Source organism: Erpetoichthys calabaricus, chromosome 13 (assembly GCF_900747795.2).
Source record: "Erpetoichthys calabaricus chromosome 13, fErpCal1.3, whole genome shotgun sequence".
Classification (NCBI taxonomy): Eukaryota; Metazoa; Chordata; class Cladistia; order Polypteriformes; family Polypteridae; genus Erpetoichthys; species Erpetoichthys calabaricus.
In genome coordinates this window covers 145,585,797-145,603,902 of record NC_041406.2, presented here as the reverse complement: position 1 = coordinate 145,603,902, position 18,106 = coordinate 145,585,797, and the positions used below count along the sequence as shown (strand labels likewise).

The 18,106-nt window shown below is 40.9% G+C and overlaps 1 protein-coding gene across 1 annotated transcript in view; it reads left to right on the top strand.

The window, feature by feature from the left end:
• The window catches only part of emc2 (ER membrane protein complex subunit 2), a 56,970-nt gene extending 45,408 nt beyond the window's left edge, over positions 1-11,562 (top strand). The window contains exon 11 of the mRNA XM_028790913.2: positions 11,073-11,562. Within this exon, the coding sequence (XP_028646746.1) occupies positions 11,073-11,159 (87 nt within the window). The 3' untranslated portion in view covers positions 11,160-11,562. The remainder of the gene's footprint in view (positions 1-11,072) is intronic.
• Positions 11,563-18,106: the final 6,544 nt, after the last annotated feature.

The window sequence follows — 18,106 nt, the reverse complement described above, 5'->3', positions numbered from 1 at the left end:
GGCATGTAAAGGGAACGGAAATGTGTCATCTCTGCGAGGCGACCTGAAGTTTCCTTAAAGAAATAACCTGCTGAAAAAGAATTCAAATTTGAATTATAAAAGAACCTGCAAACTTGGCAGTAGGCAAGTAATAGTTTGCTAATAGAACTTTTTAAATGAGGAAGCTTCAAACAATTTTCAATCTCAATTACAGTGTCTTTTGATGTATTCCTTCTAATATATTTATACATTTTTCTTTATTCCCATTTTGCCTTTTTCTAATAATGTAAATTCTCCAAAACCTGCATCATTCAAACAAAGGGTAATGAGAACCTTTCAGGTTTTGAGTCCTTCAATGTCCTGTAGTCTTCATGGGGAGGCTCAATTGTGCCTCCTTGCCCAAGGAGACAGGATTTGAACCCTAACCCTGTTCTCTGTCTCAGTGAAGTTCCCGTGTTGGTGTGAAGGTCTGCTGCTGGTAACCCTGATCTTCCTCCCATGTCTTTAGTCTCTGCAGGTTTGATTCATTGGCATCTTTAAATGTGCTGGCAAGATGGATGTGCTTAGGTCTCTGCCTTTTGATGAACTGGCACCTCATCGGGATTTGGTTCATGCTTTGTCGTCACAGCCGCAGGGTTAAACACCAACCCTTAATTGAGACAAGTGGGTTCAAACTGTGTGTTATTTAGACGTGTCCCTGGCACTTCATTATGTCATCTTTATTCTAATAATAATGACATTAATATAGTGTGTTATTTAACCCATCCAAAGTGCTTAACATACACAGTGAGCAACCACTTCAAGCTCCACCCGTGTGCAAAATACACATGGATCGTGTAGTGGCATCCATGCTTGCGCCAGTATGCTCACCACACATTTGTATCAAGTGGTTTTATGAGTGAGACAGATAGTTAGCTAATAAAGGACAGGGACAATTAGGGGGCCTGAATAACCAGTCCGTGGTGGGCAATCATCAGGGAACACCCAACTCTTTAAACAGCACGGTGTCTCCATCACTGCACTGGAGCATTGTGACCCACGCACAGGCCATGGGGTAAAAGCGCCCCCTGTTGGCCTTGCCAACACCTCTTCCAGCAGCAACCCAAGCTTTTCCTAGATGGTCTCCCATCCAAGTACTGACCAGGCTTGAGCATGTTTAGCTTTAGGGGGACTACCTGTTCAAAGTGCAGGTGACATGGCTGCTGACTTAGAGACCACCGTTGTTGTGCTTGTGCTTTACATGGAATATTTTCTGTTATTTGTGTTAGTATTCTGTGTAATGGTTATAGTGGCCTAGGCAACTGGTTCTAAAGTCATAGAAAAGGAAATTAGCATTGTTTTCATAAAGATATGCCGCTCACAAAGTGTGAGATACTCCCAAAGTAAATCCATAGATGTAGTTCATCCACTGAGTGTATACCAGTGTCAAGTTTATACGTTTTGTCTCCCGTCCAGGTGGCGTCAAACCCCATAACTCAGTGCCAGCTACCGTCTGGCTCGGATGGAACAGCATCTGGTGGCTGGCACAGTGCACGAGTTGTTCGCTCTGACTGGCCACGACCTCTTCTAGAAGAATTATTTCAGTGTTACTTTAGAAAAGATTGTTGTGTTTTTGCCACCCTCTTGACATTTTCTTAGCTCACCTCTCTGCTTATCAGTTGCCGTCTGTTTTTGACAAGACCTCACACTTAACTGTGTTAACACCACTGAATTGTGCAATGCAAGGAAACAACCTCAGTCAGCTGTGTTACAGAATACTTTTATAAAATAAAAATGTTACGGGCAATTGTGAAGGAAAGACCAGGAGATGAACAGTAGACCAAGAAAAGGGCAAAAGCAGGAGATGAGAGGGCACATCAGAAGCCTTAGGGTGTTGCCAAACTAATGCACTAATTTGTACTGTGAAATTTTCAATTTGAGTTTTGACTTTCAGTATTAAACACAAACACCTATTCTCATATTAGTCAAAAATTAGGAGTCAAAGCCTGTACATGCAAGTTTGTGCCGAATGTGTGTTTCCATTATGTTAACATTTTTACCTTTTTGCTAGCAGTGTGTCCATAAAGAATGAAGTCGTTATGACCCGAGAGCTGTTGCTTTAGTTAAGCAAGTGAACTTAAGCCTTCATACGAATGCGACACTTGAAAACACAGCCATTCAGGAAAACGGGATTCTCTGCGCGTACTAAGTGGTGTCATCGATGAAAACACGGAATGGGGTGTCGGCATTTAGGGCAGGCGCATGAAGGCGTCATTGTTTCAGCTTTCATGGTGACCTCTGTATGCTGATTCACCCACCACTCTCAGGTCTGCCAGTAAGGTAAACATGCAGCTGCTGCCTCTGCATTTGGAGGTTACAGGTGTATTTTGGGCTGTTTTTGTTTTAGCCAAATATTCTTGAAAGTGGGCAGCAAACGTTGTCCAAAAAAAAAAAAAAAAAAAACCTTTTAGAAAGCGTACTTTTATTTTCAGCCATCCATCCATTTTCCAACCCGCTGAATCCGAACACAGGGTCACGGGGGTCTGCTGGAGCCAATCCCAGCCAACACAGGGCACAAAGCAGGAACCAATCCCAGGCAGGGTGCCAACCCACCGCATATTTTCAGCCAATATCTGAATATGTGTTATTGATAAAGATGACGTGTGCAAAGAAATCTGTAAAGTAAGACAAACATAGTAAATATGAATAGTAAGTCTTTTGACTTTGCATGAATTTGTACAGAGATACTTTGCAGGCGGACCATTTAAAGTCATGTGTTCATCCACCTTCATTCTGTATGTGATGCCCCTTACGCTGGGGCGCCCTTGTCCTTGATTTCTCTGGACAAGCCGAGTGCTGCCATTTTATAGTGGAAGCAGCAGGTTGTGTGCCTGTGTTTATTATATGAAGACGTCCATATTGAATTCTGGTTATCACGTTGAGGGTGACGCCTGCTAATTTAAGCCCTGGTCTTTTTTTTTTTACTACAGCAGACCAACTAATCAAATAGGTAGATTTGTCAATGAATGGCAGTGAAGGCAGGAGCTCAGCTTCTGGTAATTGGGTTTGGCTGTGTGTTAATGAAGATCTCCCCATCGGAGACCACTCTGCTGCCTAAAGGTTGAGCTACTAGACTACCTGCTGCTTGAGATTAACCTCTTTTCTATTACAGCACATGTGGATGTGGCAACTGTAACTGAAATGATTTTTTTAAATTATTCAAAAACTGGAAACGCCTTCATGCAGCTCATTCAAACATGAGTGATGTCAGCTTGTGTAAACTGGAATGCCACACTGCCATCACTGTGTTAGTATTAATACTTCAGGGGGAACAAACTAGTGAAAGGTTATGGAAACACTTCTGGAGTGTAAAACTCGTATCATGGGGCAGCTGTGGGTGCGTCCTTTTTATTCATCTAATTCCAAAATGCAAGCAACACCTGAAACAGAAGAAACCAACCATACACAAAACACCCAACTGGAGCAGTGAAGGCATGGCAGAGTTACAGCAGGTCTTCATAAGAACAGACTCCTCACAGGCTGCTCTAGTGATGAGCTAGTGATCCACAAGAAGTTGAATTTGTGGGGAAACTTAGATTCATTTAAAAAAAAATTGTTTTAGCAAAACGCAGTGAGATTCACACGAAGGAAGGCGTATTGTGTGGTGGTCTCCATTTCACACATTGTGCCATGTGAGTAACGCAAGGTGAGGTTTATTTTAGCGCCGTCAGTTGACATAAAGAAGATCAGAGAAAGAGCAGGAGCGCCTTGTGACAGTAAGCAAACACGCACCATGGATGTGATTGCAGTGTGCATCTCCACTTGAGAATTCAGAGCCATTTAAAAAATTCATGTGACTTGCATTGAGGCTGTGGACGCCTCAGTGCCTTCAGCACGTATGGGTATTGGGTGGCCGACCTGCCCATTAAGTTCAGTGCTAGGAGAACACCGCCATTTCTTTTTATTTTTTCTTGTATCTTGTAGTCCAGATCTTCAAATATAAGGAGTTGTGCACCTCTTTGAGGCCTTCATCACTTGGCTGTTTCTGCTTTAGGCCTCTTTAATTGCAGATTATTAATCTTAAATTCCATTCCTGAATTACCAAGTGCATGTTTGTTGTTATATGTGCATAATACTTAATATACTCAAGACAATGAAAATCTTTGTTTGTTTGTCCTCCCACAACAGCTTTTATATATATATACACACACACACACACACACACACACAAATAGGTAGAAAGTATTTTTTGAGTCACAGGGTTTCTTACACGATTTACTATTATGACTGTCAGTTCAGTAAGCTAAAGGCCTGTGTATTCTGTACTTACTAGTGTGCCTCGTTCTTTTTCCATTGCCATCACTATAAATTTTCTGTAGTTAATTTGTTTTGGGTAATAAGCAGACTTAATGACTTAAAGTAATGATATTATGACATAATAAGCAGAGGTTTAAACAGTTTAGGGATTTGCCCAAAACAGATGACGAGGAGGTCGAGGATGTGCTGTTTGTGAATGAGGCCTTTGAGAAGCTTTGCTCGATTGTAAATCATTTCAAACTTTTTAGTTACCTAAATGTTTGCATTGCAAATTACTTTGACAAATTAAGAAAAAAAAATGAAGCTGTAATCATGACTTCAATTAGAGTTGATAGTGCGACTCGTAAAGACATTAAGGGGAGAGGGTGACGTGAAATGCCATGGTGGTGAGTCATTGAAAGTTGACATCTGATGTTATCAATCTTGGTTTGGAAAATTCGTGAAAATTATTACATAATTTTTTGAAAACTGGAAATAATAATCAGTGGTTTGGCTGAAATAACCAGTTAAAAGTGGAGACATAAGTATTTGCTTAGCTTTTTTATTAATATTTCTCAGTTTTGCAGGAGAGCAGTGCTTCTTATATCAGTAGAGAGGACTGAGTGATATTCTTAAGTTTTAAACAAAACAAACAAATCCTGATGTACAAAGGCCTGCCACCATAAAATCTATAAGATGTAAAGGCAGATCTGTCTTCACTGGAACTCCTCCAGTGTGTGTTGCTATTGCTCTTTGGCAGTGATTTAAAAACAAAAATAGCAATCGGTATTCTTTTAGTTTTTTTTTTTTTTTTTAAATTGTATTGAATTTTATAAAATCAAACTAGCAAAATACCCGCGCTTCGCAGCGGAGAAGTAGTGTGTTAAAGAGGTTATGTAAACATATATATACATAAACATATATACTTATATACATATCTACATATACACATATCTACATATATACATATATATATATATATATATATATATATATATATATATATATATATATATATACATACATACATTCACATATATATATATATATATATATATACACTGTATATATACATATGTACTTAGTGGCTCCTGTATTTAGGATATAGCAGGTTGGATAATGGACGGATGGACATTTGTATGCATAGCCCCATTTGCCCGTTTTCGTTTTTTTTCTTTGTTCAGTAATATTTCTGTAAACCCGGAGCTTGTCAGTTCAAATCCTGGTACTGACACCACTGTGTGACCCTGAGGAAGTCACTTCACCTGCATGTTGTGCAAAAAACAAAAGTAATGTAACAAATTGTACCTCAGATGTTGTAAGTTGGTGGAATAAAGGCATAAGTAAAATAGATAAATATGTATTATACACATAGGAACTATTCATTTATTTTCAGTTAAGTCATCTGCAGCAAACTTTTATAAATGAGGGTTTCTGATTTTTAGATAGTGCAAACTGTTTCTTCTTCATTGACGTTTTCTCTTGGAGAGCTTTTTTCATTTTATTGAAAATGAAAGCAGCAGCTGCCAAAATATGTAGCTTTTTTATTAATTTTTCAACATTGTGTAAAATAAATGTATAAAGTAACATAAAAACTTTAAATACTGGTTATTGTTTTACACTAAAATATTACTACAGAGATAGAAAAAAAGTAAAATGGATATGTTCTTTTTCTTTAAGGAGATTAAATATTACTGAAGAAAGAAAAAAAAAATTAAACAGCCAAATGGGGCTATGCATACGAACTTAAAAGGTTTAAATAAAACAGAAATATATATTTTATTTTTACTTGCTTAACTTGTGGAGGGTGTATCCTGTAGCAAAGCCGTAACTTTTTTCGTGAAAGCCCGTTTCAGTCAATAAGTGTTAAAAAAACGTGTAAAGATATTGACAATAAGCTAAGTCATCTGCAGCAAAGTTTTATAAATGAGGGTTTCTCCTTTTTAGACAATAAGCTACGCAAACCCAGGAAGACATGGAATCGTTTAAATCAAGTATCATTACATCTTCCTTTCTTAAAGAGAAGTAAAGCAGTACTTATAAGCTTACATATTTATATATAGACATACATATATATATATATATATATATATATCTATATCCGAAGCCGTGCAAGCACACTCTTTTGAGAATGCAACGTATAGTTGTACAGAAGAAAAGCAATCTTGCCTCAAATGAATGGCAACCTTTTGTAGGTCTATGAAGTTAATTTAAAGTTTAGGTTTACGCGGTGCTTTCTTTCCGAAGTACCTGCACTCATGAATATGTCTGTATGTGTCAGTCGGTGAAATCCAGGCGCTTCGCACCGGCGAAGTACCGCTTTTAAATTTTTATTAAGAAGAAAATAAAACGTTTTTAAATTGAGGGAAAATATACTAATAACAGTTTGTTAAGGATCAGTTTTTTTTGTGAAGCTGCCTTTACTCGAGTGATCACTTCGAGCTGACTTGGTGGCCAAGTGTAAGCGTTACCTGAAAGTAAGCACCCATACAATCAGATTGTGAATCAGACTACGAATGCCGTGAATGTAATTACACACTCACTGCAGTTGCTTACGGTAATCGAACCTCAGACGTCAGAGCTAGAGGGGCTTAGCAGCGGTGAAGTATTGGTTTTAAATTTTAATTAAGAACAAAAGAAAACCTGAGAGGTTCGATCCCCGAAAGGGAGTGAAGTGAGTGTCCGGCTACCTACCAGGTAAAGCTTATGGTCGGACAGCAAGTGACGTAACATCAGCCACGGTGCCTTCAGTTGTGAGAAGCAGATCATAGAATGATTGAAAATAGTTTTGCATTTACCTTTTTAGTAAAAGGCGAGCTTTTAAGCCTGAGAAATCACCCCGTAAATGCACACGTTTAATTGCACATGTGTTAATATGTATGCTTACACAGTATTAAAAGACACTCAAAAATTAACGTCATTTACCATCAGCCACGGTGCCTTCAGTTGTGAGAAGCAGATCATAGAATGATTGAAAATAGTTTTGCATTTACCTTTTTAGTAAAAGGCGAGCTTTTAAGCCTGAGAAATCACCGCGTAAATGCACACGTTTAATTGGACATGTGTTAATATGTATGGTTACACAGTATTAAAAGACAGTGAACAACGTCAGTTACCTTTGTTCCCGCGTTTGATAAAAGGTGAGCTTTTAAGCCTGAGAAATCACCCCGTAAATGCACACGTTTAATTGCACATGTGTTAATATGTATGCTTACACAGTATTAAAAGACAGTCAAAAATTAACGTCATTTACCTTCGTTCCCGCGTGTGACTCGTGCTGTAAATCTCTTCCTTGTTTTCAGTTCACGTGATTACGTAGGAGGCGTGATGACGCGATACGTGACTCCGCCTCCTCCATTACAGTGTATGGACAAAAAATATGTTCCAGTTATGACCATTACGCTTTGAATTTCGAAATGAAACCTGCCTAACTTTTGTAAGTAAGCTGTAAGGAATGAGCCTGCCAAATTTCAGCCTTCCACCTACACGGGAAGTTGGAGAATTAGTGATGAGTGAGTCAGTCAGTCAGTCAGTCAGTCAGTGAGTGAGTCAGTGAGGGCTTTGCCTTTTATTAGTATAGATAACACTCCATACACACAACTCGAGTTTTACAAAAAGAAAAAGAAAAAACAACCCCCACCCCCGAGAAAGAGAGCTGGGCCAGCAGTGTAAAACTAGCTAGTAAAGACAAATGCATAGATAAAATAATAAATGAATAAAGATAAATGGAGTAAAAGAGGGGAGAGAACCTGCTTCCTCAATTTAAACAGCAATTGGTATTCTTAATGTTATCACCGTGTCCTTATCCCATTATGTGGCACTCAGAACTGGCACAGGTTGGTGACTCGGAGCTCAAAACTGGCACAGATTGGTGACTCAGCCCCTCATTTTTGTTTTCTAAACTCAACTTCAAAGTGTTTGTCAAGTTGCATTAAGCCAGTCCTTGATTCTGCTGATCCGAAGAGAATTGCTGAAAATGTCATGGAAGAGGCCAGAGCTGTGCTGAGCTGTGCTGGGGCTTATCAACAGAGATATCCTAAACGTGAGGGCAGGCCATTCAGCCCAACGCTGGTGCCAGTCTTGCTCTCCAGAGTAGCGTCAAGTCGAGATGTGCTGATTCTCTGCCCTTCCTCCTAGTTTAGTGCCCTCTATAAACTTATCGTGTTTTTTTGGTCTTGCCTTGGAGTACGTTTAAACTTTTGAAAAAGAGACAAATGTATGTCTGCAGTGTTTGAATAAAGTTCCTGTCTCTACAACCTCCTGTGTTTCTGTGTAAATCTGTGACCCAAGCGTGACAGTTTATATAGAGCCTTTCCTGGATGGGGGGACTGTAGGTCCTGTGAATTGAGGGAAGACACGGTCATGCATTATCCTAGTCAGGCCACTCAGAGCTGCAGGAAGATGTGAAAGTTATGGCGAGAGTTCCTCCTGTTGCCCCAGAGTGGTAGGGCCTGGCTTTACAGAGCCTCGAGGGGGAGCCCTATGCACGCATGTGTGTGTGTGTGTGTGTGTGACACATGTATGGCAAGTTCAGCCGCAGTCTCATTCCCTCTTTCCCCCCCATTCTGTCGTCGTATTTAAAACATGAAACGTCAGACTGATGAGCCTCTTCACTGATTGTACCCACATCCCTTACTCCACGTTGTTGCATTATGTGCATTGTAGTACCAGCTGACCTGTCATTGGTTGTCAGTTCTTCTGCACCCAGAGCTTCCCCTACATCTAAAGACAAAATCAAACCTGTCTGGGGGCGAGCTACTACGTACAGTATGTCAGATTTCACAATGGCCTTCACAGGTGCACACTGTCAACAGCTTCTGACTTGGCTACAGCTGAAAACCACTGGAAAAGTCAGCAAGTGTGACATGACCTTTAATTATCTGGTCTGACACTGTAGGACGTGCCAGCCTTTCATCATTCAGTGTCGTTTGCCTGGGTGTCTGCACTGCTTCTTTGTAATTCTCATTATAAAGTTACAATCAAGTGGAAAATGGCAAATTAATAGGAAAACAGGATTAAGCATTTAAAGCAAAAATACTAATTTCTAAATGTCTTATAAATGCAAGTGCTGTGCTTTTCTAAAAGTAGAATAAGAGAAGTGAAAAAATGACCAACTCATTTAACAATGAGGTCAATTAGAAGAAAATGACTGAATAATTGCAAACTAGTTGGAGGAAAAACCTGCAGCCACCGGGCGGCGCCAGGACTGAGGCTGAGATCCGCTGGACTAAATGCCAATCAGTGCAGCTCTCGGGTCCGCTGTTTCTGTACATGAAAGAGACAAGCGGCATCCGCTCACTTTTGTGCTCAGAAGGCCCCTGCTTATCAAAAGAGCAGCAGCAGGCTTTGTGGAGATTTTTAATGGGAGGAAAATTAAATATACAAACTGAAACTATTAAAAAAGTAAATAAATAAAGTTATCCACGCAATGAATGAAGAAACCAGAAAGAGTAGCTGACTGAAACTGCTTGTTCAGAACTGGCACTGGACGGTCACCCTGGGCGTCATAAACCACTGAAAGGGGCTGATTAGTTATGTCTGCACTCTAAACAAATGGTCAGTGACTTCGGTTATTAGTTCACAGTCCATCTTGTAATATGCTGAATCAGGCTCACAACCTTCTGTGTTAGAAGTCATTGCTCTTTCTGGAGTGTAATTGTGGCAAATATAGAACATCCAGAATTATCTTGGGTGCAAGTGCATTATTAGGCAAACTGCTGCATTCAGCAACCATGTAGAAATAAAAACTACACTGTAAACATATACGTAATGTTCAAATGAATAGTAAAACGACACATACAGCAGCCGCTGGTCTGATAACTCCAGTTAGCTCGTATTTTAATGAGAGCATTTAGCAGAAAGGGATCATGGAAAGTTGGCAGTGGTGTTGATTTTGTTGTTACTTTAACTAGCAGTATGTAAATGTTGTTTTTGTTTTGCTATTTATTTTGCAAATATGACATTTAACTGAAGCGGTGGTCGAATTTTGTGATGGTTTTATTACTATTACTTACTATTATATTTTACTAGTATTTGATAAGCTAACAAGGTACAAATACACTTCAGTTGTATGAACTTCCAGAAGAGACTCCCGTTTTTTGATGTGTGCAGCAAGCTGCTGGAAATGTTCTGCCAGTCTGTATTAGATGGAGTGTGAGTTACAATGTGGTCTCCTGGGGAACCATCTTGAGGCAGACAATGCCTGAAAAAACTTATCAGGAAAGCCTGCACCATCACAGGGCCGAACCAAGACTCACTGGAAGCTGTTGTGGATCAGAGGATGGTGGCAAAATTACCTGCCATCATGAAAAATCCCATCCATGGTGTGCCAAGAAGCACCTCTGGGGGTCTTTTATGCACAATACTACCAGGCAATGGCGCTCTGTGCAGCAACACAGTCCACCGAAGGGGCTCTTCTGTTTAGTCAAAGCTATATATGGGGTAACTATCTGCTCTACCACCACCTGCAGTGTGTCCATCCTGACTCCCATGATTGAAGTAGCCATTGCCCCCAGCACACTATACAGCCTAGAAAATTCAATTAAGAACGGACCGTTCAGCCCAGCAAGCTCACTGACCCTATTCATTTAATTTCTTCAAAACAGCATGGAGTCCAGTTTTGGTGACATCAAGGTGATCTATGGATAACTGCCAATAGTTACCGGTGACATTCAGGATCTACAATGAAGGACTGGCGGTGTCAGGTTTACGCCAGTCTTTGTGTGTCAGCAGTCTTTACCTTAGATGTCCTGTACTGATGCTGTTGTTAAATGTTTCAGTTAAATTACAGTTAATATTTTTTTCTCGTTTCATTCTAGCTGGCTGGCCATGAAGCAAAGGGGACAAAGTGCTCAGTGAAGGCGGTGGAGGACATGTTGGAAGCCATGCAGATCACACCATCATAGACCTGAGTCAAGTTGTCTGTCGACCGGCAGCTTTGCTCGCCACACCACCGGAGCTTTTCAGAGAAGAATTCATCTTTAAACACTGTGCATTCACTACCGTCATCATTATGGAGTTCAACATGAAAAGGATCGGCTCAGTAGCTCCAATAAAGGACTGATCACCAACATAACTGATAACTGGGACTTGTTACTGTTGGCGTCCTGTCTAATTTATTGACCACCTGCCGGTGGCCACGTAAGACTGAGTCGGTAATATTGGATGAAGGTTTTATTTATAAGTTACTACTACATTAATTCAGCCTCCTTCTGATGTTTTCCTTTTTCAGTTGTAAGGTACAATTTAACTTGCTTGTTAATACTTTCATTTTAACTTGACTGATGATTAAACGTTTTATATCCAGCACCTGAGGTGTATCCACTCATTGGTGAATCCCGTTACAAAGAACTGAATCAAATCTACAGTGAAGAGGAGTGCATGTTATCATTGGGGTCACCCAGACAGACGTGTGACGTGAGTAGGTGTCCTCGGTTCATGTTTGAACCACACTGGTTGTAAATGAGCATTTAAGTGTCACGTGTGCATCCTGTATAGTGGCGTCCATAAAGTCAGGACTGCTCTGTTTCCTGCATCGTCAAAGTGTTATGTAGATCGGTGAAGTGACATTTTAACTACCTGGACAGAGCAGGTTCCTCATCACCTTTAAAAATAATGTGCTGCCATTGATTGTATTTTGTTTGTGTGTCATTGCTGCCTTTTCTAACCTTTTTCTAACACTTGTTTAATGTACTCGTTTTATTTAAAATTTTTTTGTAGCTAAGATTTTATATTTGTCTCTTTTTGGGAATTTAAATACTGGCTGAAGATTAGAATTGTAGCTTCAAGTTTTCTTAAGACTTGCTTCCAGGCTGTTGGGTGAATCCAGGATGGAGCTTGTGTGTCCAGCTGTGTTTAGGCCATCCCCCCAGGATCCAGGAGGAGTCCATTGCCGCCAGGGTAGGATTCAGTTACATTTAACAATGCCGTCGCTTTAATGGACTGCAGTTCAAGTTCAGCAACTGCAAACCTGAAGAAGCCTTCATTATCAAGTATATGTATGTTGACAGCAAATCTGCTTCATGTGGAAGCAATCAATATTTGGAAGAGTGCGTTAGATAATTATCTATCAAATATCTTGTTTCTAGATAAATCTTACATTAGCTCTTTGGTGGTTATAACCTTATCATCTTTAGACCACCTTGCTAGCCGCCGTCATACCGTTGATGATTTTAGAAGTTGTTAGGTTTCCCTTTTAATGCACATTTTCTTTTTCCAGCCAGCTCACCTGGTAAAGTGCTGGACGAGATGCCCGGACGCGGAGCCATTACTGAGAGAAGTCAGATACTCAGCCCTCGCTCCGCCACGTTTCTCTCGTCTGCGGCCAGGTCTCTGTCATTAACATGGTAGGTCACATAAATGCATTTGGCCTCCATGCTCCACAGTCTTTATGGCTGACCTTCTGTGGCTTTTTGAAAGGGCGCTCACACACTTCCCTCTTTGTGCACCATTTTCAGACTGTCGGAATGGTTTATCCTAGCACATGTGTTTTTAATTCCAGCTGAAATCTTTGTCATCGCACACTGTTCTTATAACATGTGCAACGTTACTTGATGTGTAAATGAAAATGTGTCATTCTTACATATTTGAATCAACAGCTTATATAATTTTTCTTATTTAATACCTAAGAAAATTATCCACAGAATTCCAGGAAATGTCAAGATGACAGCGACAAGAGTTTTAGCACTTGCTGTATTGTACAACCACAGATGAAAAGAACCTGGCACTGGAAAGGACAGAAGGACATCCAGCAGATCGAGGTACCATATCTGGCTTAGTAGCAGACACGCTCACGCTGGCACAGTTTTTTAAGATAAAGCCCACCTTCAAGCTAGACAAAAAAACAGAAGAAGTCGGCCATCTCATGAGCCTTGTGTGTCTAGCAAGGTGTTCATATCTTTAGTAATTTGTCACAGATAGGTGTCTGTTCTGGGACCTTAAGTAGCACCCTGACTTGCACTACACTTTGTTGTAATTGATGCATTTTCACGCACTGTGACACACTCAGGGCCCACTCCCACCAGATTCTAGTGCAATAGCGCCATCTATAGATGATCAGTTTGCAACATTTTTGGCTGGTGTTCTCTGGTTATTTGTATTGTCACAACACGTTTCTCCAAAATATTAATTTTAACATTTTAGATGGATGTCACTTATTCACATATTGACTTAGAAGTTTTGTGGATGTGCCATCATGTCTGCCATTGTCTTGTGTACTCAGTGTGGTGAAATTCCCACTTAACATCTCTCTTTAGAACAGGGATGATTCGGTTCAGGGACACACACAAAAGTATAAACCACACAAAGCATACGGTGCTGTGAAAAAGTAATTACCCCTCATGTCATTGTTTTCTTCACAATCTACAGAATGAATGGCCTTTGGTCCTGAGACAAAATGCAAAGTTAGAGAAAGGGGATCCAAGTGAACACGCACTACACTTTTAAATAGGGGCTTTTTTATTCAAGTAACAAAGATATTCAACACAGGCATCACCCATGTAAAAATGTAATTGCCACAACCAAGTTTTGAAACTGGGGGGGGGGGGCAATGGTTTGCTACTAAACTTCCTGTAATTGGATCTCAGTCCTTCACATTTCTGTCGAGTAATCGTAAGCTCACTGTTCTTTTCAGAGCTGCTTTCATTCAGGCACATTGGCATGCATCTCTGTGAGTGTCACCTGCCCGTTTCAGATCTTATCTATCAGGTTCACGTGAGTACTTTGACTGAGTCATGCCACACATTCTTAGCTGTTCAGCTGTAGACTTGCTGTTGTGTTTTGGGTCATTGTCTTGCTGTATAACTGTATGACACTTCAACTTCAGGTCCCAGACAGATAATCCGGCATTCTCTTCAAGAATATTCTGGGAAAGTGTAGAGTTCCTGGTTCCTTCAACGATGGAAAGTCTTCCAAAGCATCCCCCATGTTTTTATCTAGGTATGATGTTCTTTTTGTTGACCGCTGTGTTATGTTAAAGTCGGACATAGTGGGGCCTGTGTTGTCCAAACAGGTCTACTTAAGACTCCTCTCTCCACAGAACACTATTAATGGAGAATGGACCATCTGTCCAGTAGACCACAGTGTGTGTGAGGCTCGAGGACTGTCTCTCTCATATGAATGTGAGTGACACTCGAGTACCACAAGAAACAGGCCTAGCTCCTTTTCTTTTCACTGTACACTCCTTGGATTATACAATGGCAGCTCAAGTCACTTGCAGAAAATAAATGTCCAATGATTCTGCATAAATTTGGTGTATCAACAAAGGAGGGTTGCGATCTCAGATTGGAGTCGGGTGGATAATTTTCAGGATTGTCTGCATCTTCACTCCTGCAAAGTCAAAGGGCCTCTACTCCCAGTCACCATTCAGGGTTTGGATGTGGAGGTGGTGCACTGCTGCGAGTACTTTGGGGTCCACATCCACAACAGGCTTAACTGCTTTAGTAACACAAAGGAACCAGAGAAGAAAGGACGGAGCAGATTTTTTCTTTTCTTTTTCTTATGAGACTTTGTTTCTTTACTATTGGTAGATTAGGTTGGCTGAGGTAGACTATTATCCCAGAGGGAAATTTGTTTGGTAGTGACATCCTCTACGTGTTCCACAACTCTGAGAGCCAGTGTGGTGTGCTGGGTCAGAATCACCATTTTAAGAGACAGCAGGCTCAGTTATGGGATGCCCTCTGGACCTTGGGGAGGTAGTAGTGAAGGACATAGTGAAGACTGAACTGAGGGCCAGTATGAATGATGCTGCACACACACACCCTCTGACACGCTGACATTGAGGACTTTCAGCCAAGTGTGTGAAGAAACGCGCCCATACGGCTTTATAGTGCCTTACTGTGACAGGGCTTCAGCATTTTATCTTCTGCCATTTCAGATTATTCTATCCTTTTTAGTAATTCTGGTGTGTATTTGGAGGGTGCTTGTTGTTTTATTTTTTTTGTTCATTGAACTTCTGGAAAAGCTTGGGACAGATATCTATCTGTATATTTCATAAATGTTTAGGGATCACCCAGGTGTGTGTGTTCAAATGTGAGAGAAGCACTGATGTTACTGTTGAAGAATGGAGGGTTCTGCCTTGCTACTCTTCTACAGATCCCCATTTTCCTCCGTAGACCCTTCCTTATCACAGAGTCCTAAGCAGTGACCCTAGCCAAGGCTGGAGTCCTTTGGATGTTCTCTTTGAATTGTGTGGTTCTTGTGCCCTGGAGTCATTTTGGTAGGGCAGCCTTTTCTGTTCCCAGTGGCTTTATTTAGAGGTAATGACTCTTACAGTGGACATGGCTTTGTAACCCAATTCTGAGTGGTAATTTCAACGTCACCCCTCGAAAAACTTTGCTTCCAACTTTTTCTTCTAGAGACCTTGTGGTAATGACTTCACTCTTCTGATAATGTGTGGCAAGTCATAAATTCAAAAGAGCTGGCTTAGTCAAACTTCAGTTCATTTAGGACAGTTGTTTAAGCAAAGAACGAAGGCTGGTAGTTAACAGGTGGACCTTACAGGTGTTGGACAACATGGCTACTTAAATATATTAGGTAGCAATTCAAAAATGGTGTTCTGTGTTTGCTCTTGTCATCTTTATCTAATACAGCACTTTGTCTGAAGATCTGAAGCCATTCATTGTGACAAATTAAACAACAGAGGACCTCAGGAACGGGGCTTTCACAGCATCTGCTCCACAGTCTCCACCTCAGGTGTAAGTTTAGGTTTGTGTCCAAGTTTCCTACAATCCTTTCTTGTCCTGATTTTTTCCTGTCCTATCTGTCTGGAAATGAGTTGCTGCCATTTTTAATTTGATGCTCCCTGCTGATCCAAACATATTAGTAAAGATGGAGCCCCACTAACTTTAGAATGTAGTGTGGAATATAAAAGAAATGCAACAACAGACACGGAACTGGACTCGAGCTTTAGAAAGCAGCTCCTCAGATGTCACACCAGCTACACCCCTTGAAGTGGCCATTGTCTGTCAGGGTTGCACAGTCGCCTTTTAGAAGATGGGATGCTACAGATTTTCATGTTGACCCATTTCTCAGTTGAGAATTTTACTCCATGTTTGGCCCAACTGTTGGCACAGGTTTTACTTTTTGTTTGCGGTCGTGGGTGTATTTGCACTATAGATGTTGGTCTTCACCCATATTTTGGTGGATTGCTTTTTTTGCTTGGGAGATGCTAATTGTTGATACATTTTTACCTCCCCTTGTAATAAAGTTAGTCTCATTGTGACGTACGCTAGCTGCTTGAATGCGATATTTAAAAATAAAGAACAATATGTTGGGGTATCGGTCAGACACAAATGTGTACAATGGCCCTGGGTCTTAAGTTAGCAGCAGCGCGTCTTGTGATGCGACCTGTGCATTAGCGCCAGAGCTACGTCAGCTTCTATGAGTAAATTAAAAAGACTTGAGAATCTGCAGGTCCAGCACTGGGGTTGGAGGGTCCTGGTAGAGAAGTCAGCTGAGTTGTGCAGACGAGAGGATAAAAACGAAACTGCTGTGCTAAGACACTCATGGCGTGAATAAGACAGCAACCCGCTGGAGAAAGAAAGAAGCCAAAAGTGCAAAGTCAATACAAGAAAAAGCCAGATGCCCAATGTAATGGAGAGTGCAGATCATGAAAATCAGGAGAAAAGGGGGGATGAAAAAGAGGGTGTTCTTGAAAGGCGACTGCAGATACTTCAAAGAGAGTGCATTGACAAACTGAAGCAGTGATTGTGAGCGGCCGTTGTTGGAGTTGGGCTTTTCTTGTCATGATTTCCCCTCCTTGTTTCTGTTCACCTTGACCTACTGGCAAGTTTAATCGATGAACACCACTGGAAAGTTGGTCAGCAGTGGAGTGCATGCATTAGTTCATCATAAAGTAGCAGTCTGATTTATGTGTCCATGCATTGAGCAAGGGGGTGTCGAATGCTGACCCAAAATGGCTGTAGTGGCTGCAGGTGCTCATTTGAGGTCCTTGTATAATTAGTAACTAAGTGCTGCTACTGAAATGACACACGTCCTTAGCCCAACATCTTTTTAGTGTCTGACTGCTGGTTATGGAAGAAACAAACAATGGAGGGCACTGAATCATAAGGAGCAAGTCAATAACCCTGTAAAGCTGGGTTTATATGCTGACACCCACACATTCCCAGCACTCTTTTGATGCGTCCTCTGAGTTCATCTTCAGAAATTAACAGAGGAACAGGATATGGAAATGTGAAGACAAAATGGAAGCAAATTTGAGACACGTATTTCCCGTGCAAAGCAGAAAATGTCTTAAGAAAGTAAGTGGGGAATCGACAGTGTGATGGCAAGCCTTGTTGCAGCTCCAACAGGATCAATGTGATTGCTTTGATGTTTGATGAATGGTTTGATGTGGTGAAGCAAATCATCAAACTTGAATGCAGACATATGAAAGTATCTGTGGTGCTTTTCTTCATCCTTTCCTCACATCAGCACCTTCCCAACAGTATCAGAATGCAAAGAATATTTATCTTCCACATCTTTCTTCCTGCAACTGACAACACGGCTGAACAGAATGTTGTTTTCTCACCGTCCTGGTTTTTCACACTGCCACCTGGTGGAATCCTCCAGATTTGATGTGCACACAGTACATTGCATGGGCAGCAGCAGCAGCATCTTCAAGCACACGCATCGTGTAGCATTAAGTACAAGCATCCTGACCCTAAGCAGAGGACGTTGGTGCCGTTAACAACAGTGATGAAGAAAGCCTCTGAGACCCTCCAGGAAATGAGTCTGACACCCCAGTTCTTCTTGGCAGCCTTCTGTATGTGAAAATGGGATTTTTAAAACAAAGTGGAATGAAATGGGAAGAATTGCATCCTACTGGAAAAAAAAAAGTTTTATATTTGCCTTC